The 22282-nt window shown below is 41.6% G+C and overlaps 1 protein-coding gene across 2 annotated transcripts; it reads left to right on the forward strand.

Annotated features, from left to right (window-relative positions):
* Positions 1-1804: 1804 nt before the first annotated feature.
* On the forward strand, positions 1805-20543 carry stard5 (StAR-related lipid transfer (START) domain containing 5). Of its 2 annotated transcripts, XM_037246794.1 has the most exons (7): positions 1805-1984; positions 2242-2357; positions 4610-4659; positions 13674-13806; positions 14120-14237; positions 19766-19859; positions 20031-20543. In XM_037246794.1, exons 2-7 carry the CDS (start codon positions 2268-2270, stop codon positions 20179-20181), a joined length of 636 nt encoding a protein of 211 aa, XP_037102689.1. In that variant the 5' UTR covers positions 1805-1984; positions 2242-2267; the 3' UTR covers positions 20182-20543. The 2 variants fall into 2 exon arrangements, with proteins under 2 accessions (XP_037102689.1, XP_037102688.1); XM_037246793.1 differs by having other exon boundaries at positions 1805-2357.
* Positions 20544-22282: the final 1739 nt, after the last annotated feature.

Here is a 22282-nt window from a genome sequence, read left to right on the forward strand (position 1 = left end):
TCAGCCACGCCAGCCAGACCGCAGGTCCAGCGTTCTACGTCCCCATTTTCCCTTTTGCCAATAAAGGATCGTGCTGCACTTGGTAGTCCTGTCTCTGTTCCCTGACAGCTTCACTGTATTTAAACCCTGCATTCTCAACACTACCTGTCAGTTCATCCTATGTAGCTTCCAGTCTTGCTCCCGGTTCCTGCGCCTGCCCCTGTTTCCCCTTGCTTCTGTTGTAGTTGCCGTCCAATTCGTGTTGCCGATCTTGCTTGCTCGTCCACCTGCCCCGACCTATTGTCTTGACCACGATTGCGCCTCACTCCTTCTTGCCTGTTGCTTCGACCTCTGCTTGCCCAAAACTACGTCTTCGCCTCACCCTCCTGCTGCACTGCAGACATTGTGAACCATTATACACGCTGTTGCTTCATTTACACCACAGAAGTCACCAGTTTCACAGGGAAAGGTTTCAGCATCCAAAAATCTCAGTGATCATAACTTGGAGAGAAATGGGCACAGGACTTCCTCTTTGAGCCATGGAGGAAAGTCTAGTCTCAAGCAATGCAATTATGTCCGTTACATCTTCTTTGTACAGTGCTCTCTAAAAGGTATTAACTCAAATTCATTCAATGGATTACTCCCATCCACAAGTATTTGCCTGGCTGGCCTGATTGCTGCTGTCATTTAGGTATTCCAAATACTCCATGTTCCCAAAGTATCTGCGCTCCCTTTCACAAACAGTAGTACTAAATTAAAGTTAAGACTGACTGGATTAATATAAACTTCAATTTTGTCAGAGTAGCTCTAATCCATACTCTTGCAATTGCTTTGCTTAAACCAGAACAGGCTGAATCTATACCTATTTTAAGGTATAAATCCGTGCAAGTGACTTAAAATTGGGCCAAACAGCATACTAGACTGTCTCTAGGCTTAAGCCTTGTCTCCTAAACTGGGCCATTGACTCTTAATTTAGTGCAGCATGTGTCTGGCCCTACTCATGATCAAGGATCTGGTCCTTGCTTTTGGACTACAGGTCCAAAATTTTAAATTGTGTTGGAAAATGTCATTTTCAATCAACTGTGCTTTTTGGTATCGTGTTTTCCTGTGCTGCTGTTGAACCTACTGCTGGCAAATGCGGAGTGAACTTGTTGAAACACTGGCCTCTGCTGTCAATTTTGTTAGTGGATCAGAGACCTTATTAAGATTTGTGGTTGCAGAAGCAGGGCAGACATTCCCTCATTCCCCCGACCCATACTATCTAACTTCTGGGCAGGGCCGCAATGGGACTTCAGCCCTGAGATTTCATAGTTTAGACCAGCCCACTTTGAATGAAGAATTTCTTTGTATACCACAGATGCAAAATAATAAGCCAAGATAATTAGGGGATATTTTGATGCAAACACATAAGCACAAAGTTCAATGTCAGTGTTGTGATATGCTTCGTCCATGAAATGAGGAGGCTTCTTCTCACAGCCCGCAGCTCATATTTATTCTTCATTTTACATAGTAAAAGTTAAACATTTTAAATCTAACAAATGATTAGAATTTTTTTTTAACTGTGGAGGCTGCATGAGGCTTGTGACATTGTAAGAGAGGCGTAAATTGCCTGAAAAAAAGATACGGTATAATAATAATAATAATAATACTACTACTACTACTAATAATAATAATAATGAATATGCAGATTACGTCTATGTAAGGTTCCTTTTTTAACGTAACACCCGCGAAAAACGAAAGTTCGCTGTATTTTACAATTTAAAAACAACAACACATCTTCCGCTGTCGATGTTGGATTTCTTTTGAAAATTATTCACCGGAAGTTGTTTTCCCCCCCAAACATGAGTCGACTCGACAAATTTTCCTTTCTTTTTCAACGTAGTACGCGGGGCATTCGTGCCTTTACATTGCGTTGGGGGGTGAATTTATAGTTATTGTTAGTTATAGCTGTGCTTGCGAAGTGTTGTATTCAATACGTACTTCCCCACCTTTACGAGCTTCCTGTTCGGTCAGTGATGTCCAGCACATTTCATTCATTGTGGCTAACGCTAGCTTCGGATTGGTCAAAGACCGCCTGAACAGAATTTGGCCGACGTGCTTAACGTATTTTACGTTTTTTACCACTATTCACTACATTACACGAAACACCATAATGTACTGTTTCTATACGTTTTTTATTTTCAGAGAAAAGGGTTGCTCGTGGTGAAAGTTAACTAGTAAGTCAAATGAAAACTGCTGCATTTATTTATGGTACGCTCTAAATTGTAACTTCCAACTGCTTAACTACCATGGATTATGAACATAAGGCGAATGTGGTGGCTGAATGTTTGCAGAGCTACAGGAACGATGAATCCGGATGGAAAGTCTGCAAAAAATCGGTAGGTTTATAAAATGTTCATTCACATGCTACTAGATCGATAAAATGAAGACACCTTAAGATAATGCATTATGTTCTAACAACCCAAGTAAACTAAAATTAGTATAAATCAACGGCGTTTCCGTTTGCCGACATAAGATATGATATTAACGTGTTGCCAAAAGCAGAATTCTAACTTTTGTTAGGATTTCGTTTGACTGAAATGGCGTTTTCATAACGCAAATTACTTATTTTATTATTTTATGCTAAGTTTACTGGACAAACTGCGTGCTCGCTATGGCTGAGTGTGTCGCGCCAGTTCATGGTTTGGTCACTTATTATTAATGCTTACTACTGTTTTGGGTAAAACAAAGGATATTAATAATAATTAAAAAAATATTATTATCATCACTATTATTATTTTTTTATTATTATTGTTGTTGTTATTGTTGGTGGTGTTATTGTTATTGTAGTCATCTGTAACTGTTAGAGTTTGTCCCAGTTCTTTATTTTTAATGCTTGCTATGCTATTAGTAATTATTAGGAGGTTGCTTTCTCAGTTTAACTATTCAATGTATGCCAGAAAGATCGAGACAGCTGTGGGGCCTTCTCTGCTAGAGAAGAGAAAGTATACTACTTTTGGCAGCCCTCCTGCAAGGGGACGACTTTGCCTAGCCTGTGAAATAATGTGTGACCTTGCAATCTTAACTGAGATCAACTCATATGATGTGCAAAGAGTGTCATAGAGGAGGGGAAGCCAGTGAAAGCAAGAGAAGCCTCACAGCAAGATAACGGGATAGCTCAAGCTACCTAGCTAATCACATGTGCCAAAGAGTCCTATTCTAACAATCCCTCTGTTTGAGTAATGGGTCAGTCAAGTGTGTTGGGCAGGATGGCTGAATGCGATGCACGATTGACGTGTCTTGCGCATCCGTTCTGCGCATACTGTCATGGCGGCCTCCGTATGATATCCGGTCTGCGATGGAGATTAAAAAACAAACAATATTTGACAATAACACACCATCAAGGATTGCACCATCGCATCAAACGATGTGTCATCAATTATGAATTTTACTGACTAAGTGTGTTGGGCAGGATGGCTGAATGCGATGCGCGATTGACGTGTCTTGCGCATCCGTTCTGCGCATACTGTCATGGCGGCCTCCGTATGATATCCGGTCTGCGATGGAGATTAAAAAACAAACAATATTTGACAATAACACACCATCAAGGATTGCACCATCGCATCAAACGAATTGACGTCGTCAATTATGAATTTTACTGACTAAGTGTGTTGGGCAGGATGGCTGAATGCGATGCGCGATTGACAACAAACAAGAAGAAAGGTGATTTCAAGTTTTATTTCGAGGGAGATTTTCTTCAAAAATTGTTGTACCCATGTATAATGCGCACCCCAGATTTTAGGACAATAAATTTGTTAAATTTTGCGCATTATACATGGAAAAAGACGGTATTTTAATCCGTCTTCGTGGACCCTAAATCTGACTAACTCGACAACGCCGTCCCCCTCGGCACGCTCAACAGACCTTACTGCAAGGAACACAGCACAACCACAAAACACAAATAGTCCACCTGAAATAATTACAATACTGACTACCCCTTTCCACTTACCAAACCACTTCTCCAACAAGTCATTAAGTGGACTAGATATACCTGAGTATGCTTTTGGACAATTCCCTCAGTCCCCTCAGTGCTGATGTGAAACTCCCATCGGGAGCAGTATTGTTGGGGCTATAAGTACAACAATTTCCCCCAAACATCAAACAAATCCCCCCTCGCTCTGCCAAAATAGAATCTAACACAACCCTATTCTGATATGCCATTAGTGAAGTGGCAGTCAATTGCGAATGTATAGCACTAAAGCCATCCCTTGTAAAATTTCTTAACTGTTGTACATTGTCCATCCATTTTCTATACCGCTTGTCCCCACACGGGCGTGCTGGAGCCTATCCCAGCAGTCATCGTGCAGTAGGCGGGGGACTGTATCTTTATCTGATCACACAAGTTTACATCTGAGTCTTGAGTGTGTGTGTTGAGTGCAACACCTGTTCATGGATCAGATAAATTTGATCAATGCCTGCTTGTCAAAATACACACATAACACTGCCAATAAAGGCATTACATTTAATTTTGGAACTTGGACCTGCAGTTCATTGTCGATTCAGCTTCAAAATCACTGTTTAGTTATTTTCAAATGTAGAAATTCCAACAGTAGTTCTGTATCACTAAATATCATTTTCTTGTCTTCCACAGAATGACGTCATTGTGTCATGGCGACCTTCGTCCGAGTTCCCAGGGAATGTGTGAGAACCCTCAACCTCATAATATTCATTTTAATAAAATGATGAAACAGTCTTTAGTGAGAAATGAGCAGGCATATGTAATAGAAGTAAAAGAGGAAAGTTAATCAATGTATTACCTATTCTGCTGAGAGTCTTCAGACATTTTGGGGGGGGTGCAGGGACAGTGGAACAGTATTGCCTCTACATACACGCTGTCTCAAGCTGCATATGCCGATGTAGTTTTTTAGGGGGTGGGGGTGGACTACTGCTGTGAAATTGGGCTCTTAGTAAAAAGAAAAGTAGAAAAATAGGTGCTCACAATAATAGTAGTATCTGCTGTTGATGCTACAAACTCAAAACCATTATGTTCAAACTGCTTTATTATAGCAATTCTGTGACTCACGAAACTAGTATTTTTTCTTTACATAACCTCAGTTTATTCAAGATTTCTTCACAAGTGCAAGGCATAGAGTTAACCAACCTTTGGCAGCGTTCAGCTGTTATTCTACTCGAAGTTTTTTTTAACAAGATTCCACAATTCATTCACATTTCTTGGTTTTGCTTCAGAAACAGCTTTTTGATGACACCCCATAAATTCACTGTGTGTGAACAAGTTCAGTGCCACTCCAAAACTCGAATTTTGGATTAGAACCAACATTTTGCTTGTTTATTTGTGTGTTTGGGGTTATTGCCTTGTCAAAACACCCATTTCAAGGTCATGTCCTCTTCAGCACAAGGCAGCATGACCGCAAGTATTTTGACATATTCAAACACCATAGCAGGAGAAACATGCCCATATCATGAGGCCTGCACTAACATGCTTGACTGTCTTCACTGTGAACTGTGCCTTGACTTCAGAGTTTAGAGATTGTCTCACAAATTGTCTGTGGCCCTTGGACCCGAAAAGAACAGTTTTACTCTCATAAGTCCACAAAATAGTCCTCGATTTCTTTTTAGGCCCGTTGAGGTGTTACTGTAATTTTCGGACTAAAAGTCACTCCGGAGTACAAGTCGCATCAGCCATAAAATGCCCAAAAAAGTGAAAAAAAACATACATAAGTCGCTCCGGAGTATAAGTCGCATTTTGGGGGGCAATTTATTCGACAAAATCCAACACCAAGAACAGACATGAACGAGCAACAACAGGCTAAACGATAGGTATGCTAACGTGACATAAACACAAACGAAGAGCTGAGAACGGGCCTGACGTAACATTAAACATTATTAAAAAAAACTATTACATAAATAACACGTTTATAAAACCATCTGTGTCACTCCAATTCATTAAATCCATCGATCGTCCTTTGTCAACAATGGGTGCGCCCCGCTGACGGCGCTTGCGCGTCAAAATATTCCACAGGCCCATATAACGATATATAAATTAGATATCAAATAACTATTATATAAGCAATAATATTATCAAACCATCTGTGCACTCTAAATCATTAAATCCATCGATCAAATTCCTCGTCCTTTGTCAACAACGCCGCGCGTGCGCCCTGACGTCAGCCTCGTCCTTATTCCACAGATCTAGTATATAACTATATTGTAGCGTTAACAAAGTACAAGGAAAGACGTGGGTTTGGTAAACGGCTCTTTATTTAACAAAACAAACTTCCAGGCGTGTGGCGGCGTGGACTTCCAGCCACGGAGGTGGAAGAGAGATCCATCGAATAGGACCGGGCGTGCGTAAAAGCCATGACCGAGCCCCATCCACCGTCCCCGGACAGCCACCTGGCCGAGCGCCGGCCCCCACCTTCTATCCACGGAGGTGAAGGAGAGCTCCCTAGAGCAGGACCGGGCGTGCGTAAAAGCCATGTCCGAGCCCCATCCACCGTCCCCAGACAGCCACCCGGCCGAGCGCCGGCCCCCGGCTTCTATCCACGGAGGTGAAAGAGAGCTCCGTAGAGTAGGACCGGGCGTGCGTAAAAGCCATAATAGTTTTTCAAACCTTCTGTGTCACTCCAAATCCTTAAATCCTTCAAACTCTTTGTCCTCCGTGTCACTTAGAAACAAAGCCGCTAATGATGCCGGAAGTACGTGGGGCCCTTCGTCATCTTCGTCATCCCGTGATCAATCTTTGTCCTTTTTGTAAACAACCGCCACGCCGCGTCGCGCTGCTGACGTCACTTGAAATTCAAATGACAGTAATCCCTTGCTACATCGCGGTTCGTTTATGGCGGTTTCACCTTTTTTTTTTTTGTGAAGATTTTTGAAAAAAAAACACATAAGTCGCTCCTTATTATAAATCGCCCCGCCCCCCACCCAAACTATGGAAAAAAACGCGACTTATAGTCCGAAAATTACGGTATTTGGTAAACTGTAACCTCTTTTGCACAGCTACTATTTAACAAAGGGACTGGGGGATTAGGGGGGGTTCTTGCAAATAAATTAACTTCACAAAGGCATCTTCTAACTGTCACAGCACTTACAAGTAACGCAAAACAGTCTTTGATCATCCTAGAACTCCTCAATGGTGAGCCTTCGCCGTTTTGGATACAGGGGGTCCTCGGTTTACGACGTCGATCCGTTCCTACGCAGCGACGTAAACCGAATTTCGGTGTGGGTCGGAACAGTAATAAAATGAAACAGTACAGTAATAGAAAAAGAGAAAACAATTCCTTACATTTATTCCTGTGGTTGGCTTGCACACTGGATGGGGCGTTGCAAGCGAGAAATTATGCAACAGTCCAAAACGGCGTATACTAGGGGTCGGGAACCTATGGCTCGCGAGCCATATATGGCTCTTTTGGTGACTGCGTCTGGCTCGTGGACAAATCTGACATTTGTTTACTCAATTGAAGTACCGTATTTTCCGAACTATTAGGCGCACCTAAAAACTTACATTTGACTAAATAAAACACAGTGCGCCTTATAATGCAGAGCGCCTTATATATGGATCAATTGATGAATTTGTTGATCCATACTGGTTGTACACAGTGCTCTGCCAAAATGTTTCAGTACGTTTTAGTACGACTAGTAAATTACAAGGTCGCATCGCTTCCCAACATTACGGCAACTGTAGTCAGGGGGCGTCACCGAATAGCTGTTGTACCCGCGAGGCTATTTCATTTAAAAATAGGCTGCTCCGTTAATGTTTCGAGTAAATTTACGGATTGATATGGAAGGGAAACATAGGTAAGCAGTACCAATGTGTTAGATCGAACTTTAGTCAGTTCCGATCATTTTATAGGAGATCGTTTGAGAAACGCGATTGTTTACACTTTGCTGAGGCTCATGGGAGATTGCGAGCTGAGGCTCATGGGACTTTGCGGATGGCTAATGCTATAACGATAGCTGCTATACGTACCAGGCTATTTCATGTCAAAATAGGCTGCTCTGTTAATGTTTCGAGTAAATCTACGGATCGATATGGAAGGGAAACATAGGTAAGTAGTACCAATGCGTTAGATCGAACTTTAGTCAGTTCCGATCATTTTATAGGAGATCGTTTGAGAAACGCGATTGTTTACACTTTGCTGAGGCTCATGGGAGATTGCGAGCTGAGGCTCATGGGACTTTGCGGATGGCTAAGGCTATAACGATAGCTGCTATACGTACCAGGCTATTTCATGTCAAAATAGGCTGCTCTGTTAATGTTTCGAGTAAATCTACGGATCGATATGGAAGGGAAACATAGGTAAGTAGTACCAATCCGTTAGATCGAACTTTAGTCAGTTCCGATCATTTTATAGGAGATCGTTTGAGAAACGCGATTGTTTACACTTTGCTGAGGCTCATGGGAGATTGCGAGCTGAGGCTCATGGGACTTTGCGGATGGCTAATGCTATAACGATAGCTGCTATACGTACCAGGCTATTTCATGTCAAAATAGGCTGCTCTGTTAATGTTTCGAGTAAATCTACGGATCCATATGGAAGGGAAACATAGGTAAGTAGTACCAATGCGTTAGATCGAACTTTAGTCAGTTCCGATCATTTTATAGGAGATCGTTTGAGAAACGCGATTGTTTACAGTTTGCTGAGGCTCATGGGAGATTGCGAGCTGAGGCTCGTGGGACTTTGCGGATGGCTAATGCTATAACGATAGCTGCTATACGTACCAGGCTATTTCATGTCAAAATAGGCTGCTCTGTTAATGTTTCGAGTAAATCTACGGATCGATATGGAAGGGAAACATAGGTAAGTAGTACCAATGCGTTAGATCAAACTTTAGTCAGTTCCGATCACTTTTATAGGAGATCGTTTGAGAAACGCGATTGTTTACAGAGGGCTCGTTGGTTATTGGCTAGTGGATGCATACCGCAACCCTAGTCAACCTCAGTTTGTTGCAGTATAGCTTCTATTTTATGCGCCTTATAATCCGGTGCGCCTTATATATGGACAAAGTTTTAAAATGGGCCGTTCATTGAAGGTGCGCCTTATAATCCGGTGCGCCTAATAGTGCGGAAAATACGGTAATAAATAATTTTGTTATATTATCAAAGTAAAAAATAGACCTACTGAAATCAAAATGTTAAATTAGCTTTCAACATATAAAATACAATCACGTTTGCAATCCATCCCATCTGTTTTCTACCGCTGAAATCCACGGTTGCGTCATATCAGCCAATCCCAACTTCCCTTCGGTGTACAGAAGGGTGACGCCAGGTCGGACAAAAAAGCGCGATTTTTATTAGACAGTACTCCTGTCACACACACATGACCACACCCCTCAAATCTGGCCAAATCACGCACACCTGCTGCTGGTTCGTGGACGTTCGACCATGACTTCGCTTTTCGCACTTCCCCACGCTATGTGCCTGCCTCGCTGATGGCAAAGAGAAAAAAAGATGACGTGAGTGGACCGAAGAATTCGCATTTGTGGAGAGAGGAGGCTCTGCTATGTGCCTCATATGCAATGACAAAATTGCATCAATGAAACGCTCCAATATTAAGCGCCACTTTGAGACACGACATGCGACATTTGCAACCAAGTACCCAGCTGGGGACAGCAGAAAGAATGCGTGAATGCAGAAAGAAGAAGAGCTCCAGAGGAAAGTCCAAGCTAGTCAACAGCAACTCCGTGTATGTACCAGACAAGGTGACTTTAATTCAGCTAGTTTTGCTGGCGCATTAGCAATTGTGAGGAACGGAAAGCCATTCACTGATGGCGAGTATTTCAAAACATTTATGCTTGATGTGGCTAATGAACTTTTTGACGACTTCACGGATAAAGAAAAGATACTCAAACGGATAAAAGACAGGCCTCTGTCAGCAAGAACCATTCATGATCGGGCCATTATGATGGCAAATCAAGTGGAGGAAACAAGTGAGGGACATAAACACAGCAGTCTACTTCTCCCTCGCTTTGGATGAATCAACAGACGTGAGCCATGTATCCCAATTCAGTGTGATTGCAAGATATGTTGCCGGTGACACGCTGCGTGAGGAAAGTCTTTCTGTTTTGCCAATGAAGGGATCAACGAGAGGGGAGGATTTTTTCAAGGCGTTCATGGTGTTTGCCCAGGAGAGAAATCGACCTATGGATAAACTCATTTCTCTGTGTACCGATGGCGCTCCATGTATGGTGGGAAAAAAACGAGGATTCGTGGCCCTTCTTCGTCAACATGAAAACAGACCTATCCTCAGTCTTCACTGCATTCTGCATAAGGAGGCGCTTTGTGCGCAAATGTGTGGCGAGCAACTCGGTGAGGTGATGTCGCTGGTGATTCGGGTGTTCAACTTCATTGTTGCCAGAGCGTTACATGATCGCCAGTTTAAAACACTGCTGGATGAAGTTGGAAATGCCTACCCTGGTCTGGTTCTGCACAGCAATGTCCAGTGGTTGTCAAGAGGGAAGGTGCTCGGCCGTTTCGCAGCTTGCCTTAGCGAAATCCTGACTTTTCTCGAAATGAAAGGTGCTGAGCATCCTGACTAACCAACGCCGAGTGGCTTCTGAAGTTTTACTACCTTGTGGACATGACTGCCCATCTAAACCAACTCAACGTGAAAATGCAAGGCATTGGAAATACAGTCGCATCCCTTCAACAAGCTGTGTCTGCATTTGAGAATAAGCCAGAGCTCTTCGTTGCGGATATTGAGACGGGCCGTTTACTTTTGTTTGAAAAACTGAGGGAATTTAAAGCTGCCTGCACAGCAAGAGACCCCTCTCAACATGTTGATATTCAACAGCTAGCTAGCTTGACATCTAAACTCCTGCAGTCGTTCAAAGCACGTTTTGGAGATTTTTGTAAGCACACTCGTCTGTTTCAATTCATCACTCATCCACACGTGTGCGTACTGGATGCAGCGGAGCTGAGTTACATCCCTGGTTTGTCTGTCGGAGAGTTTGAGCTTGAAGTTGCTGATCTGAAGGCCGCTGACATGTGGGTGAATAAATTCAAGTCGCTGAATGAAGAGTTGGAGAAACTTGCACGACAGCAAGCAGAACTGGCCAGCCAACGCAAGTGGACAGAAATGAAAAAACTTCCACATGCAGATGAGCTGATTGTGAAAACATGGAATGCACTTCCAGTCACATATCACACACTGCAGTGAGTGAGCGTTGCTGTATTGACCATGTTTGGATCTACCTATACATGTGAGCAGTCCTTCTCATCTCAAACTCATCAAGACCAACCTAAGGTCACGTCTAACTGATGAGAGCCTCAACGCCTGCATGAAGCTCAACCTCACCGCCGACTACAAAGCCATCAGCAAAACGATGCAGCCCCAGAAGTCTCATTAATGGTGATTTTTTTTTTTCTTGGCTATAAAAACTTTATTAAAAATAATACATTTGTACCGTAATTTTCGGACTATAAGTCGCACCGGAGTATAAGTCGCACCAGCCATAAAATGCCCAAAAAAGTGAAAAAAAACCATATATATGTATATAAATCGCTCCTGAGTATAAGTCGCCCCCCCACCCAAACTATGAAAAAAAACCGCGACTTATAGTCCGAAAATTACGGTACACTCAAAATATCGTTGGTCTTAATTAAAATACATGCATTTCATTGTATTTTGTCTATCGTTTTTTTTTTTAAATGGTATACCTCTCACGGAAATTTATTTTTTAAAAAAATGGGCATTTATGGCTCTCTCCGCCAAAACGGTTCCTGACCCCTGGCGTATACCATGTGAGTGGGTAATGCCGTCTTCCTCGGTCCACAGCCTCTCGCAGTTCCGCCTCGCGCACCAACAAGTTCCTGCGCACATTATGAATCTTAGGACGTCTTTACGACGCTTACGGTGCAAAACCGGTCCAAAAAAGGCTTTAAATATATGAGATGAAATACAAACAAAATCATAGCAATAACATAAAAAATAATATGAGACTTGTGTCGTAAACACAAAACAACGTAACTCGAGGTCATCGTAAACCGAGGACCCCGTGTATTCTTCAAACCGTTTTGATGCTTGTTTTGCATTTTCTTCAAAGCGTCTCTTTTTTGTATATTTTAGTGCATTGGAGGTTATTGTTGACGAACAACATATAATTTTTTGCACCTGCATTTTCCCCCTTTCTAATAAGTTCTGAATCGAAGTATGCTGTTCTGAATAATGTCTTGATTGTTCCTATTTTCCCCAGGCTTTCAAAAAGAAAAGCATGTTCAACAGATCATGGCTTCATACTAGGATAGGGACACCTGATTCACATCGGTTTATTCCACAAAATTGACAAGCTCACTTACTGAGCCGCGGTGGCGTACTGGTTAGCATGTCCACCTCACAGTTCGGAGTTCCCTCCCTGGGTCGAGTTAGCATGTTCTCCCCGTGCCCGCATGAGTTTTTTCTGGGCACTCCAGTTTCCTCCCCCATCCCAAAAACATGCTTGGTAGGCCGATTGCCCACTCCAAATTGCCCCGAGGTGTGAGCGCGAGTGCGGCTGGTTGTTCGTCTCTTTGTGCCCTGCGATCGGCTGGCAACTGATTCAGGGTGTCCCTAGCCGACTGCCTGATGACTGCTGGGATAGGCTCCAGCACGCCCGCGACCCCCGTGGGGATAAGCGGTATAGAAAATGGATGGATGGACTTACTGAGCACCACACCACTATTAATGTAAACACCCCCTTTTCTATGTTTTCCTACTCATAGCCTAATTTCACAGCCTTTTTTCCATTTCAACTTGATTGGGTAGTCCTACCTGTGGACTAGGGGCAGGTGGAGGCCGTTGAGCTGGATAAAATATCTGATCAAATCATGGATTCATCTTTTTCGTCACATAGCACTACTATTATTCTGAACACTACTATAAGTCGCTCCGTAGTACAAGTCGCACCAGCCATAAAATGCATAATAAAGAAGAAAAAACATATAAGTCGCACCGGACTACAAGTCACATTTTTGGGGGAACTTTATTTGACAAAATCCAACATCAAGAACAGACATGAATAGGCAACAACTGGGTAAACGATACGGTGTGCTAACGATACATAAACGAAGAACTGAGAACGTGCCTGACGTAACATATTAACAGTTATTCAAATAACTATAAAATAAATAACAAGTTTATCAAACCATCCGTGTCACTCCAAATCATTAAATCCATCGAAATCTTTGTCCTCTGCGTCAGTTTTAAACAACGCCGCTGCTGACTCCGGAAGTGCATGCGGCGCTGACGTCACTCATCGTCAGTTGCGGTTCCAATTATTCCACAGGCCTGTATCGTAACTATATATAAATTATAGATCAAATAACTATAACATAAATAAGTTTATCGAACCATCAGTGTCACTCCAAATCAATAAATCCATTGAAATCTTCATCCTCTGTGTTACTTATAAACAACTCGGCTATCTCCGGAAGTATTTGCGGTGCTGACGTCAGACTCATTGTCAGTTGCAGTTCCAATTATTCCACAGGCCTAGAGCGCCCTCATGCGGTTTAGAAATATGAGTCTTACCAGATATCCGTGGCATATACCCCATACCTCCTAATGGTTTAGTTATGTTGCTCCGAGAATTAATGCAATATGAAGCTGTATCTGGCGTAATCTGTGTTTTCTGATTTGACTTCTGCAGCTATAAAGGGGATGGAGTTATAAGGCTGTATCTGGCGTAATCTGTATTTTCTGATTTGACTTCTGCAGCTATAAAGGGGATGGAGTTATAAATGACACCCTAGAGAATGTATGGGAGTGTCTGAAACCGGTACCAAAAGGGCTCAGAGTCAAGTGGGACAATAATGTGAAGAAGTTTGAACTTTTGGAACAAATCACAGAGGTTTGTAAATTTTACCAGTTTTACAGACATTTTCCATGACCATTATGCAGATTTTACACTTAGTGTATGATTGGCCATAAACTGTTTACAATCAAATTGGGTCAGGTCATGAGGCAAAAAAGTTGTGATTCTACCTTCTATGTTGTTTTTGTTTAGCTCATACTCCTCTCAGTTGAATAAAAAATAATTCATTGATTATTGTGCTTATAGTATTTTTTTTAGTACAGCTTTTAAATGTGTGTGATAGATGACGTAATATACATTTTTCAAAGCAGTTCTCTGAGAAACTGTCTTGTCTCCAAATCTTCTGCAGGACATCTCCGTCTGCCGAACAGTCACACCCTCAGCAGCTATGGGTATCATAGCGCCTCGAGACTTTGTTGATGTCATTTTAATTAGGCAATATGAAGACGGCACAATTTCATCGAATGGTGTGTAATGATGAATTTATTTGTATAGATAGATAGATAGATAGATAGATAGATAGATAGATAGATAGATAGATACTTTATTGATCCCCGGGGGGAAATTCAATTAACCGCTGGAAGGCTGCCACACATGACGGTGCCAGAAAAACAAAACAAAAAAAAAACTAATGAGTTTTGTATTTTGAATGATTCTTTTTGGCAAGATTTTTTTTTTCCTTAGCTTCTGTGACAATGCACTGGCAACAGGTCCAGGTTTTAGTCAGCCTTTTGCTCAATCTTAGATAGGATAGCCGCCATTCAGCTCTCTGTGATCCTGTACAGCATATGTGTCAAACCCATGGCCCGGGGGCCAGATACGGCCCACCACATCATTTTATGTAGCCCGCGAAGACAAAATGTGCATCAAATTGTCTTCGCTTTAAAAAATAGAGATATTGTTAGCAATTTTTATTATCATTCACCTTTTCAAAATATTTGAAATTTCTTTAATAGTCTCTGATTTCAAAGCTAGTTATTCATCAGTTTGTTGTGTAGCCCATGTGTATAATGTAAGGCGTTGACAGTCATAATGGCCCGCCAATGGAAACTATGGCTACGATGCGGCCCGCGACAAAAATGAGTTTGACATCTCGGCTGTGCAGGATAAGTTGGATGTACTGGCGTCGTGATACCAAAATTTCAATAGTCGCTATCAATACCAGTGATTTACCACGATTCTCGATACTAATTCGGTACCATGGTAAAAAACAGCAAAACAACAGAATCCACTTACTTTTAAAAATCAATAATTTATTTAAAACTGCTTAAACCGTATAGTAAACTTTATACGTTAAAAAAGAGCAGCAGTGGCATGAAGCCTTAAAGTCATACATCTATAAAAACAAGCAAGACTGATAATAAATAATATTCAACTATATACATTGAAAAAGAGCAGCAATGGCATGGAGCCTCTCAAGCCTCAAACCTCTCAAGCATTTTTTGCACGTTGGCTTGTTCGAATCTATAATTGCTCCGGTTGCATCCGCCTCGAATGCAAAATATTTCCACACACGACTCTTTGAGCGACCTGGCTTCTCAACAGGCCGGCGTGTTGGACTTCCACTCGCACTTGCTGAAGCCATTGTCATGAAAGACCGAAAGTTTTCTTCTTCTTCAGCGCCGCTGACTGCTGCTCCGTGCTGCTCGCATGCGTATACAGCCTCCTTCAGTTTTGGCAAGAATCGACACAGCTCGCCGAGTGAAAAGTTAAATATTCGCTAGTCGGGACCACAAAAACGTATTCTTTGCGTGTTGGTACCAAATTGGTACCCAAAGTATTGGTCCTTTTGACAACACTAGAGAGATGGATGGACTCTTTATTTTAGTGAAAATAATAAATTTGATTAATCCTTTCATTGTGATTGGAGAAAGTGCTGCTTGTTTTGATTGGTTTACTTAAAACAAAAAGAGGAAAATTTACTTCATTATACTTGATTCGTTAGGTGCAAGATTTAATGGTATATACTGTATTTTTCGGACTAAAAGTCGCTCTGGAGTATAAGTCGCATCAGCCATAAAATGCACCGTAAAGGGGAAAAAAAAACATATATAAGTCGCACCGGAGTTTAAGTCGCATTTTGGGGGAAATTTATTTGACAAAATCCAACACCAAGAACAGACATGAACCAGCAACAACAGGTTAAACGATATGGTATGCTAACGTGACATAAACACAAACGAGGAGCTGAGAACAGGCCTGACGTAACATTAACAGTGATTGAAATAACTATAACATAAAGAACACGTTTATCAAACCATCTGTGTCACTCCAAATCATTAAATCCATAGAATTCTTCGTCCTTTGTGTAAACAACGCCATGTGTGCGGCGCGCCGCTGACGTTGGACTCGTCGTCAGTTGCAGTTCAAATTATTCCACAGGCCCATATAACAAGATATAAACTATATATCAAATAACAATAAAATAAACAATTTTATCAAACCATCCGTGTCACTCCAAATCATTAAATCCATTGGAATCTTCGTCCTTTGTGTAAACACCGGCGCTTCTAACCCCGGAAGTGTGTGCGGTGCGCCGCTGACGTCAGTTGCAATTCAACTTATTCCACAAGCCCATATAACTATATATAAACTACCGTATTTATTCTAATTATCGCCCAGGGTAATAATTAGAGAAGGTTTATGTCCAACAGGGGGGTGGGCGATTAATAGAGAACACTTTTTGTCCGCGCGCCAAGGGGCACTGAAATGGGTGATAATATGTATATTTTCCTTATGTAGTATGCAATACCTGCATCAAAGGCACCTGAAGCATTGTGGTCCCGCCACTCTCTGATTCTTTTACGATCGACATTATATTCTTTAGAAGCTGCATTAATAAAAGTTGCATCGGCAGCAGCTACAATTGCTAGCTTCTCTTTAACGGTATATTTTATATATTTTGGCATTTTTTCAGTCGATCATTCAAATCCGTCTGAAATCAAATATTTCCAGGAAAGATTCGCGTGGTTTCGTTTTCCTTGGCCCAATCAGAAAACGTGTCAATCCGGAACTATGATTATGACCTAATTTCAAGGCAAATCTCGCGGCATTTCATAGGCTCTCAGAACCAGGCAGCGAGTGAAGGTGTTTGATAAAATGGCTACAAATTCACACTTGTCGGAAGAACAGCTTTGTGTGAAAAATGCCGCAATTAAAGGGCATCATGTTTATAAAATGGTGTGTGAAATTGATACTGTGCTGAATTGTGAACTTGAACCCCATAATAAGCATAGTGAATCCGCTATAGTTGTGGAGAAGGGACAAGAAACGATCGGGCATGGTACTGAAGGATTGTGTCAGCCACTTTTTAGATTAAGTCAGGATAAAAAAATTCTCCGAATTGAGGCTGTAGTTACTGGCAAGCCAAAAAGAGCCAGCCAAGGAACATGGACAGTCCGGGGAGGTATTGAAATACCCTGCAAATATATAGTTTATGGAGAAAACCAATTTAAAAGGGACATTTGACGTGCTGTCAAATCAGTCATATTTAAACTTGCGCAATGACGTCGGCATGCGGTAGGTTTTGGGGGGAATTTTTAGCAGCATGGGCGATAATTAGAGGTATCAATGTTTTTTATTTGTCATCGCTAACACACACTGGGCGATTATTAGAATATGGGCGATAATTAGATTAAATACGGTATATATCATACTATAATATAAACAACAATTTTATCGAACCATCCGTGTCACTCCAAATCATTAAATCCATCGAAATCTTCGTCCTCTGTATCACTTAAAAAAAAAAAATAATAATAATAAAAAAAATCAGCTGTTGACTCCGGAACTCCATGCGCCGCTGACGTCAGACTCGTCGTCAGTTGCAGCTCCAATTATTCCACAGATCTACGTATACAACTATATTGTAGCGCGGTGAAGTTCATGACTGGGGAGGCACTGACGTCCCCCCCCCGGTAAAATTTGTCCGGCACCTAACCGTGTCACAAAAAAGGTTGGGGAACGCTGCTCTAGTGTGGCTTATTCATTATTTAATTGGAACTATTTTAATTAAAATCTCATATCAGCAGTCTTCACACATAAAAACACTCAATAAAGCACATGAAATCAAAAACTTGTTTTCAATCATGTGTACCACTCCGTTCCGAAGTCCCATTGTCCGAATCAAACCTTTTAACTCCGGAGTTGGTCTTCCTTTACTGATGACCTCCTGCTTCGAGCGAAAATCCAGAGTTGAAAATCGTTTGGATATGTAATCCGCCATTGTAAAACGAAATGTAAAAATGGGAAAAAAAACACAAAAAAAACAGAATGTAAAACGAAACAAATGGACGACTGCTCCTCAGTTGTTCACTGTAAATTTGAACTGGCGATCTCTTATTCTACAGTTAGGCGCATGAAGCATCCCGGGATCACTAGCACCCCCTGCCACAAGGCTGGAGAACCTTTTTTCGTAGCCGCCGTAAGATCTCTCTTCAAAGCAGTTTTGTTCATCTAAAGCAGGGGTGTCAAACTCATTTTTTTCGCGGGCCTCATTGTAGTCATGGCTTCTTTCGGAGGGCCATTATGACCAAATAAATGTATGAGCACCTCATATTATATACAGTAAAAGCTACAAAACAAACTGACAAATAAATCGTTTTCAAATCAGACGAGTAAAAACTGGTCAAATATTTAAAAAAAAAAAAAAGATATTAAAAGTGAAGACAATTTGCAATTCTAGTAATGACACGAATTTGAATTTTGGGAAGTACATCAGGAGTTTAAAAATATTTTCTAAATTTCAGCGACGGCTCTGTCACAATAATGCAACCAGTGCGGTGCAGTTGCGCGTTCGGCGGTGCGCTGCAGTTGCGCGATCGGACAAAAATGCGCATATGAAAAAGTCTTGGACCGGATTAAAAAAAAAAAATCCATTATTTGTAATGGAAAAAATAAATTCTGAATTCAACCAATTCGCTTCTCGAACCGCCTTCTGGAACGGATTGTGGTCGAAAACCGAAGCTTGACTGTAATATATTCACCTTGGCAGCCCACCGAGCAGGAATATTTTTTTAACAAAACTGTTGAAATTGAGTGATGAAATTAATGGTTTTGGGGTTGCTATACTGCCAAAATCCAGGGGTTTCCAGGGAGCTTTTCCCCCTGAGCCCCCTCCGGGGTGTTGCCCCTGGACCCCTGCGGCCCCCAATGGGGGCCTGTGGGCCCTGTGGCCCCCAATAGGGCCTGCATTCGGCCCCCCAGTGGGGCATGCGGCCCCCAGACCCCGGCTACTTTTCAGTGTTTTTTTTCATTTGCCGTTCTCATCCCTGTAGTAAGTAATGTGTTAATGATTAAGTAAAAATTTGTGAATAATTACACATATAAATCGCTCCTGAGTATAAGTCGCCCCCCCACCCAAACTATGAAAAAAAAAACGCGACTTAATGTCTGAAAAATACGGTAGTAAAATGCAATCCCGTTTCACATGAGTGCATATTGACGGGCTTAAAACGTCGTTATTAGGGATGTTTGATGGCACTTCTTCTCAGACTGATACCAGTATGGGTATTCACTCTTTACTACTTATTGATACCTATACCAAGTACTTATGCCACTAGTACATGTGAGAAATATAATTTTATTGATCACAATGACAGATAGTTGTGAACAAATACCTTTCTGTCTTACTGACGCAAATTATATACCAATGTGTCAAACAGCCAGCTACTGGCAAGGAAGGCTTACTCGGTCAGATTTTTTTTTTTTTTTGCCTTAGGTTTCAGTTGATTATATTGGCGTTCCTCATAAGTACCTGAAGCCTTTAAAGTAAGGCAATAAGTTAGATAAGGCTTGAAATAAGGTATTGTCCCGATATCTGGTATCCTCGTACCTAGTCCCTCGCCCATCCCTCGTAGTAATACAAGTAGTGAATGTTCAAAACATGGCTTGGGAGATGCCAGAGCACATGACACTATTGTATTATGTGTGTGAACTGCAGTAAAGTCAAAGTGTGGATTGTATATGCATGTGTGTTTTGTGTCCTACCAAACAGCCACTAACGTGAGTCATCGGGGCTGTCCTGTTCAGTCAGGTTACGTGAGAGGGTTCAATCATCCGTGCGGCTGCATCTGTGTCCCCATGTCAGCGTAAGTGAATTAAGTACATGCTGGCCGGTAGGTAGTTCATCAGCTGTCGCTGCTTCTATCTCTGTTTTGCAAAAATTGCCTTTATTTTCATTCAATATGTCAGCTGTCGCTGCTTGCATTTCTCTGTCATGCTCCAATTGCTATCATCTTACGTAGCTTCTCTCTTTGCAGAGAGCCCAACAAAACCCAAGTCCTCACTTTCTTCCAGACGGACCTTGGTGGCTTACTCCCTCGCTCTGTGGTCGACTCCTTTTTCCCTTCCAGCATGACAGAGTTTTACAGCAATCTGACCAAGGCTGTTAAATCACTCAAAAACATTTGAATTTTCATCCATTTTGTATATCTCTTGTCACCATTAGGGTGACGGACGGGTGAGCTAGAGGCTATTGGCCGCTGTCATGCAAGGCTTGTTTGTACCATTGATTGATAGCCCGTCAATTGCAGGGATCATACTGTACAAAACACGCATTCACACTTACATTCACACCCATGGACAAATAAGGCTTCTAATGTCTAATTGAACTCAAAAAGAATTGGAAGGCATAGGTCAATTTCTTTGCATTCGTTGTATACTAAAGACATTTGGCTCTCGGATGAAAAGATGAATATGAGTCACAGGTTTAGAAGTTCATTTTTTATTTCATCGTATTTACAGGTACATCTAGATGTGTTAACACAGTGGTCCCCAACCACCGGGCCGCGGACCGATACCGGAGCCGCACAGGGAAAAAAAAAAAAAGGTTTTTTTTTCATTGACGATCAATTCATTCAGGTTAAGACGCTCGTCCCGGTCACGTGACATGTTTCCCCAGTCGAGCCCGCAAAGCTAGCAAAAATGCGTAAGAATTTATTTTGAAAAATATAAAAAATTTGGCGAATCTCTCCCAATTACATCTGTCGGTGCATCTGAAAAATAAGGACTCTTGACACACGGCGCTCGTCTCGGTCACGTGACATGTCACCACAGTCAAGCCCGCGAGGCAAGCAAAAATGAGCAAGAAACAGAGAAGTTTGGAAAGCTTCTTCGGAAAGGGAAAAACGTCCAATGAGGACACTGAAGAAGAAGAGGCTACGACTTCTCAGAAAAAGAAAGCTGCATTTAAAAGAACATTTCTGGAGTCCTACTTAAAATATGGATTTATCGCCACAGGTGACTCTGACGCGCCAAGTGCACTCCGCATATGTGGCGAAAGGCTAGCTAACGAGTCAATGAAGCCTTCAAACCTGCTTCGGCACATGGAGACCAAGCATCCTGCATTTAAAGACAAACCTTAACCACTTCGGGTGTCATTGTCTCCGATTACGCCTAGATGGGAACGGCTCATTTCTGAGAAAAGAGCTCGGTGCTCCCACTAATTCAACGTTTTATTTTTATGTGGTTTATATTTGTTTTTATGCCAGTCGTATCATTTTATTTCATCCTATTTATATATATAAACATTTAAATAATAAATATATAAATATATTTATTTATATAAAGGCCGGTCCGCGAAAATATTTCTGACACGTAACCGGTCCGTGGTGCAAAAAAGGTTGGGGACCACTGTGTTAACACATTAAGGCCTAAAAAGCATGGCAGAAGACGCCTCTAAAACCTGTGGGCAACTTTAGAAGCATTCCCTAAAACCTGAAGTTGTACTGGAAATTCAACAATATTGTCAATGCCTACTATATAATTGATATGTCAGCCCCTGTAGCAGATGTAAACATAATTCCAAAAACATTCACTTGCGGCTTTCATATAAACCTTTATTTCTATTAACAGTCAATATATATTTTTAAAATTCTACCAGGGAGACGAGTGCGTTTCAAACAGCCTTGATTTAATTAGTCCTCCATTATGAGTCGAAGCCTTCAAAATCTTCATCCCCGTTGTCCACACACATATTTTAGCCACAAATCCCCATCTAATACTTCTCCAGGTTCGAAGTCCTCAAGCGCGTCGTCACTTATTTTGAAATTCCTACATCTACTGTGCTTGAAAGAAATTCCAAGAAATTCTACGAGCAGACGATGCTGTCACATGTTAATTCTGATGTATTTCATTGGCTATGAGATTGACAATTAGTCAAGGAAAACAAAAACGATGTATTTGCGGATAGAACATAACAGCACTCTAGTGGTTGAAACGTGGTAATGTGCTCCAGGCTTAAACCGGTTAAGCAACACAGAAGAAAATGACTTTATACACAAGGTCAATCAATTTAATGCCGGCTAAAGAAAAAATAACTAAAAAATAAAAATTAACGCCCCTCCATTGGGAGCAAATGAACACATTAAATGGCAATGTCATTCACCTTTCATAGACCCGCGTTATGGAAAAAGCACACAAAAAACTCTCCAAACACTAACACTTTCAGCAGGTCTTAAATATCATAACAGCAGCCAAGTCTTTATTTGCTTAACAACTTGCTCATTGCACG

The sequence above is a fragment of the Syngnathus acus genome, chromosome 3 (assembly GCF_901709675.1).
Source record: "Syngnathus acus chromosome 3, fSynAcu1.2, whole genome shotgun sequence".
In the NCBI taxonomy this organism is placed as follows: domain Eukaryota; kingdom Metazoa; phylum Chordata; class Actinopteri; order Syngnathiformes; family Syngnathidae; genus Syngnathus; species Syngnathus acus.

Bases quoted from the DNA above. Each gene is read 5' to 3' on its own strand.
- stard5 (XM_037246793.1), top strand. From the start codon at position 2,268: ATGGATTATGAACATAAGGCGAATGTGGTGGCTGAATGTTTGCAGAGC. The intron at 2,358-4,609 runs GTAGGTTTATAA...TGTCTTCCACAG, and splicing joins GGAAAGTCTGCAAAAAATCG to AATGACGTCATTGTGTCATG. The intron at 13,807-14,119 runs GTTTGTAAATTT...AATCTTCTGCAG, and splicing joins TTTTGGAACAAATCACAGAG to GACATCTCCGTCTGCCGAAC.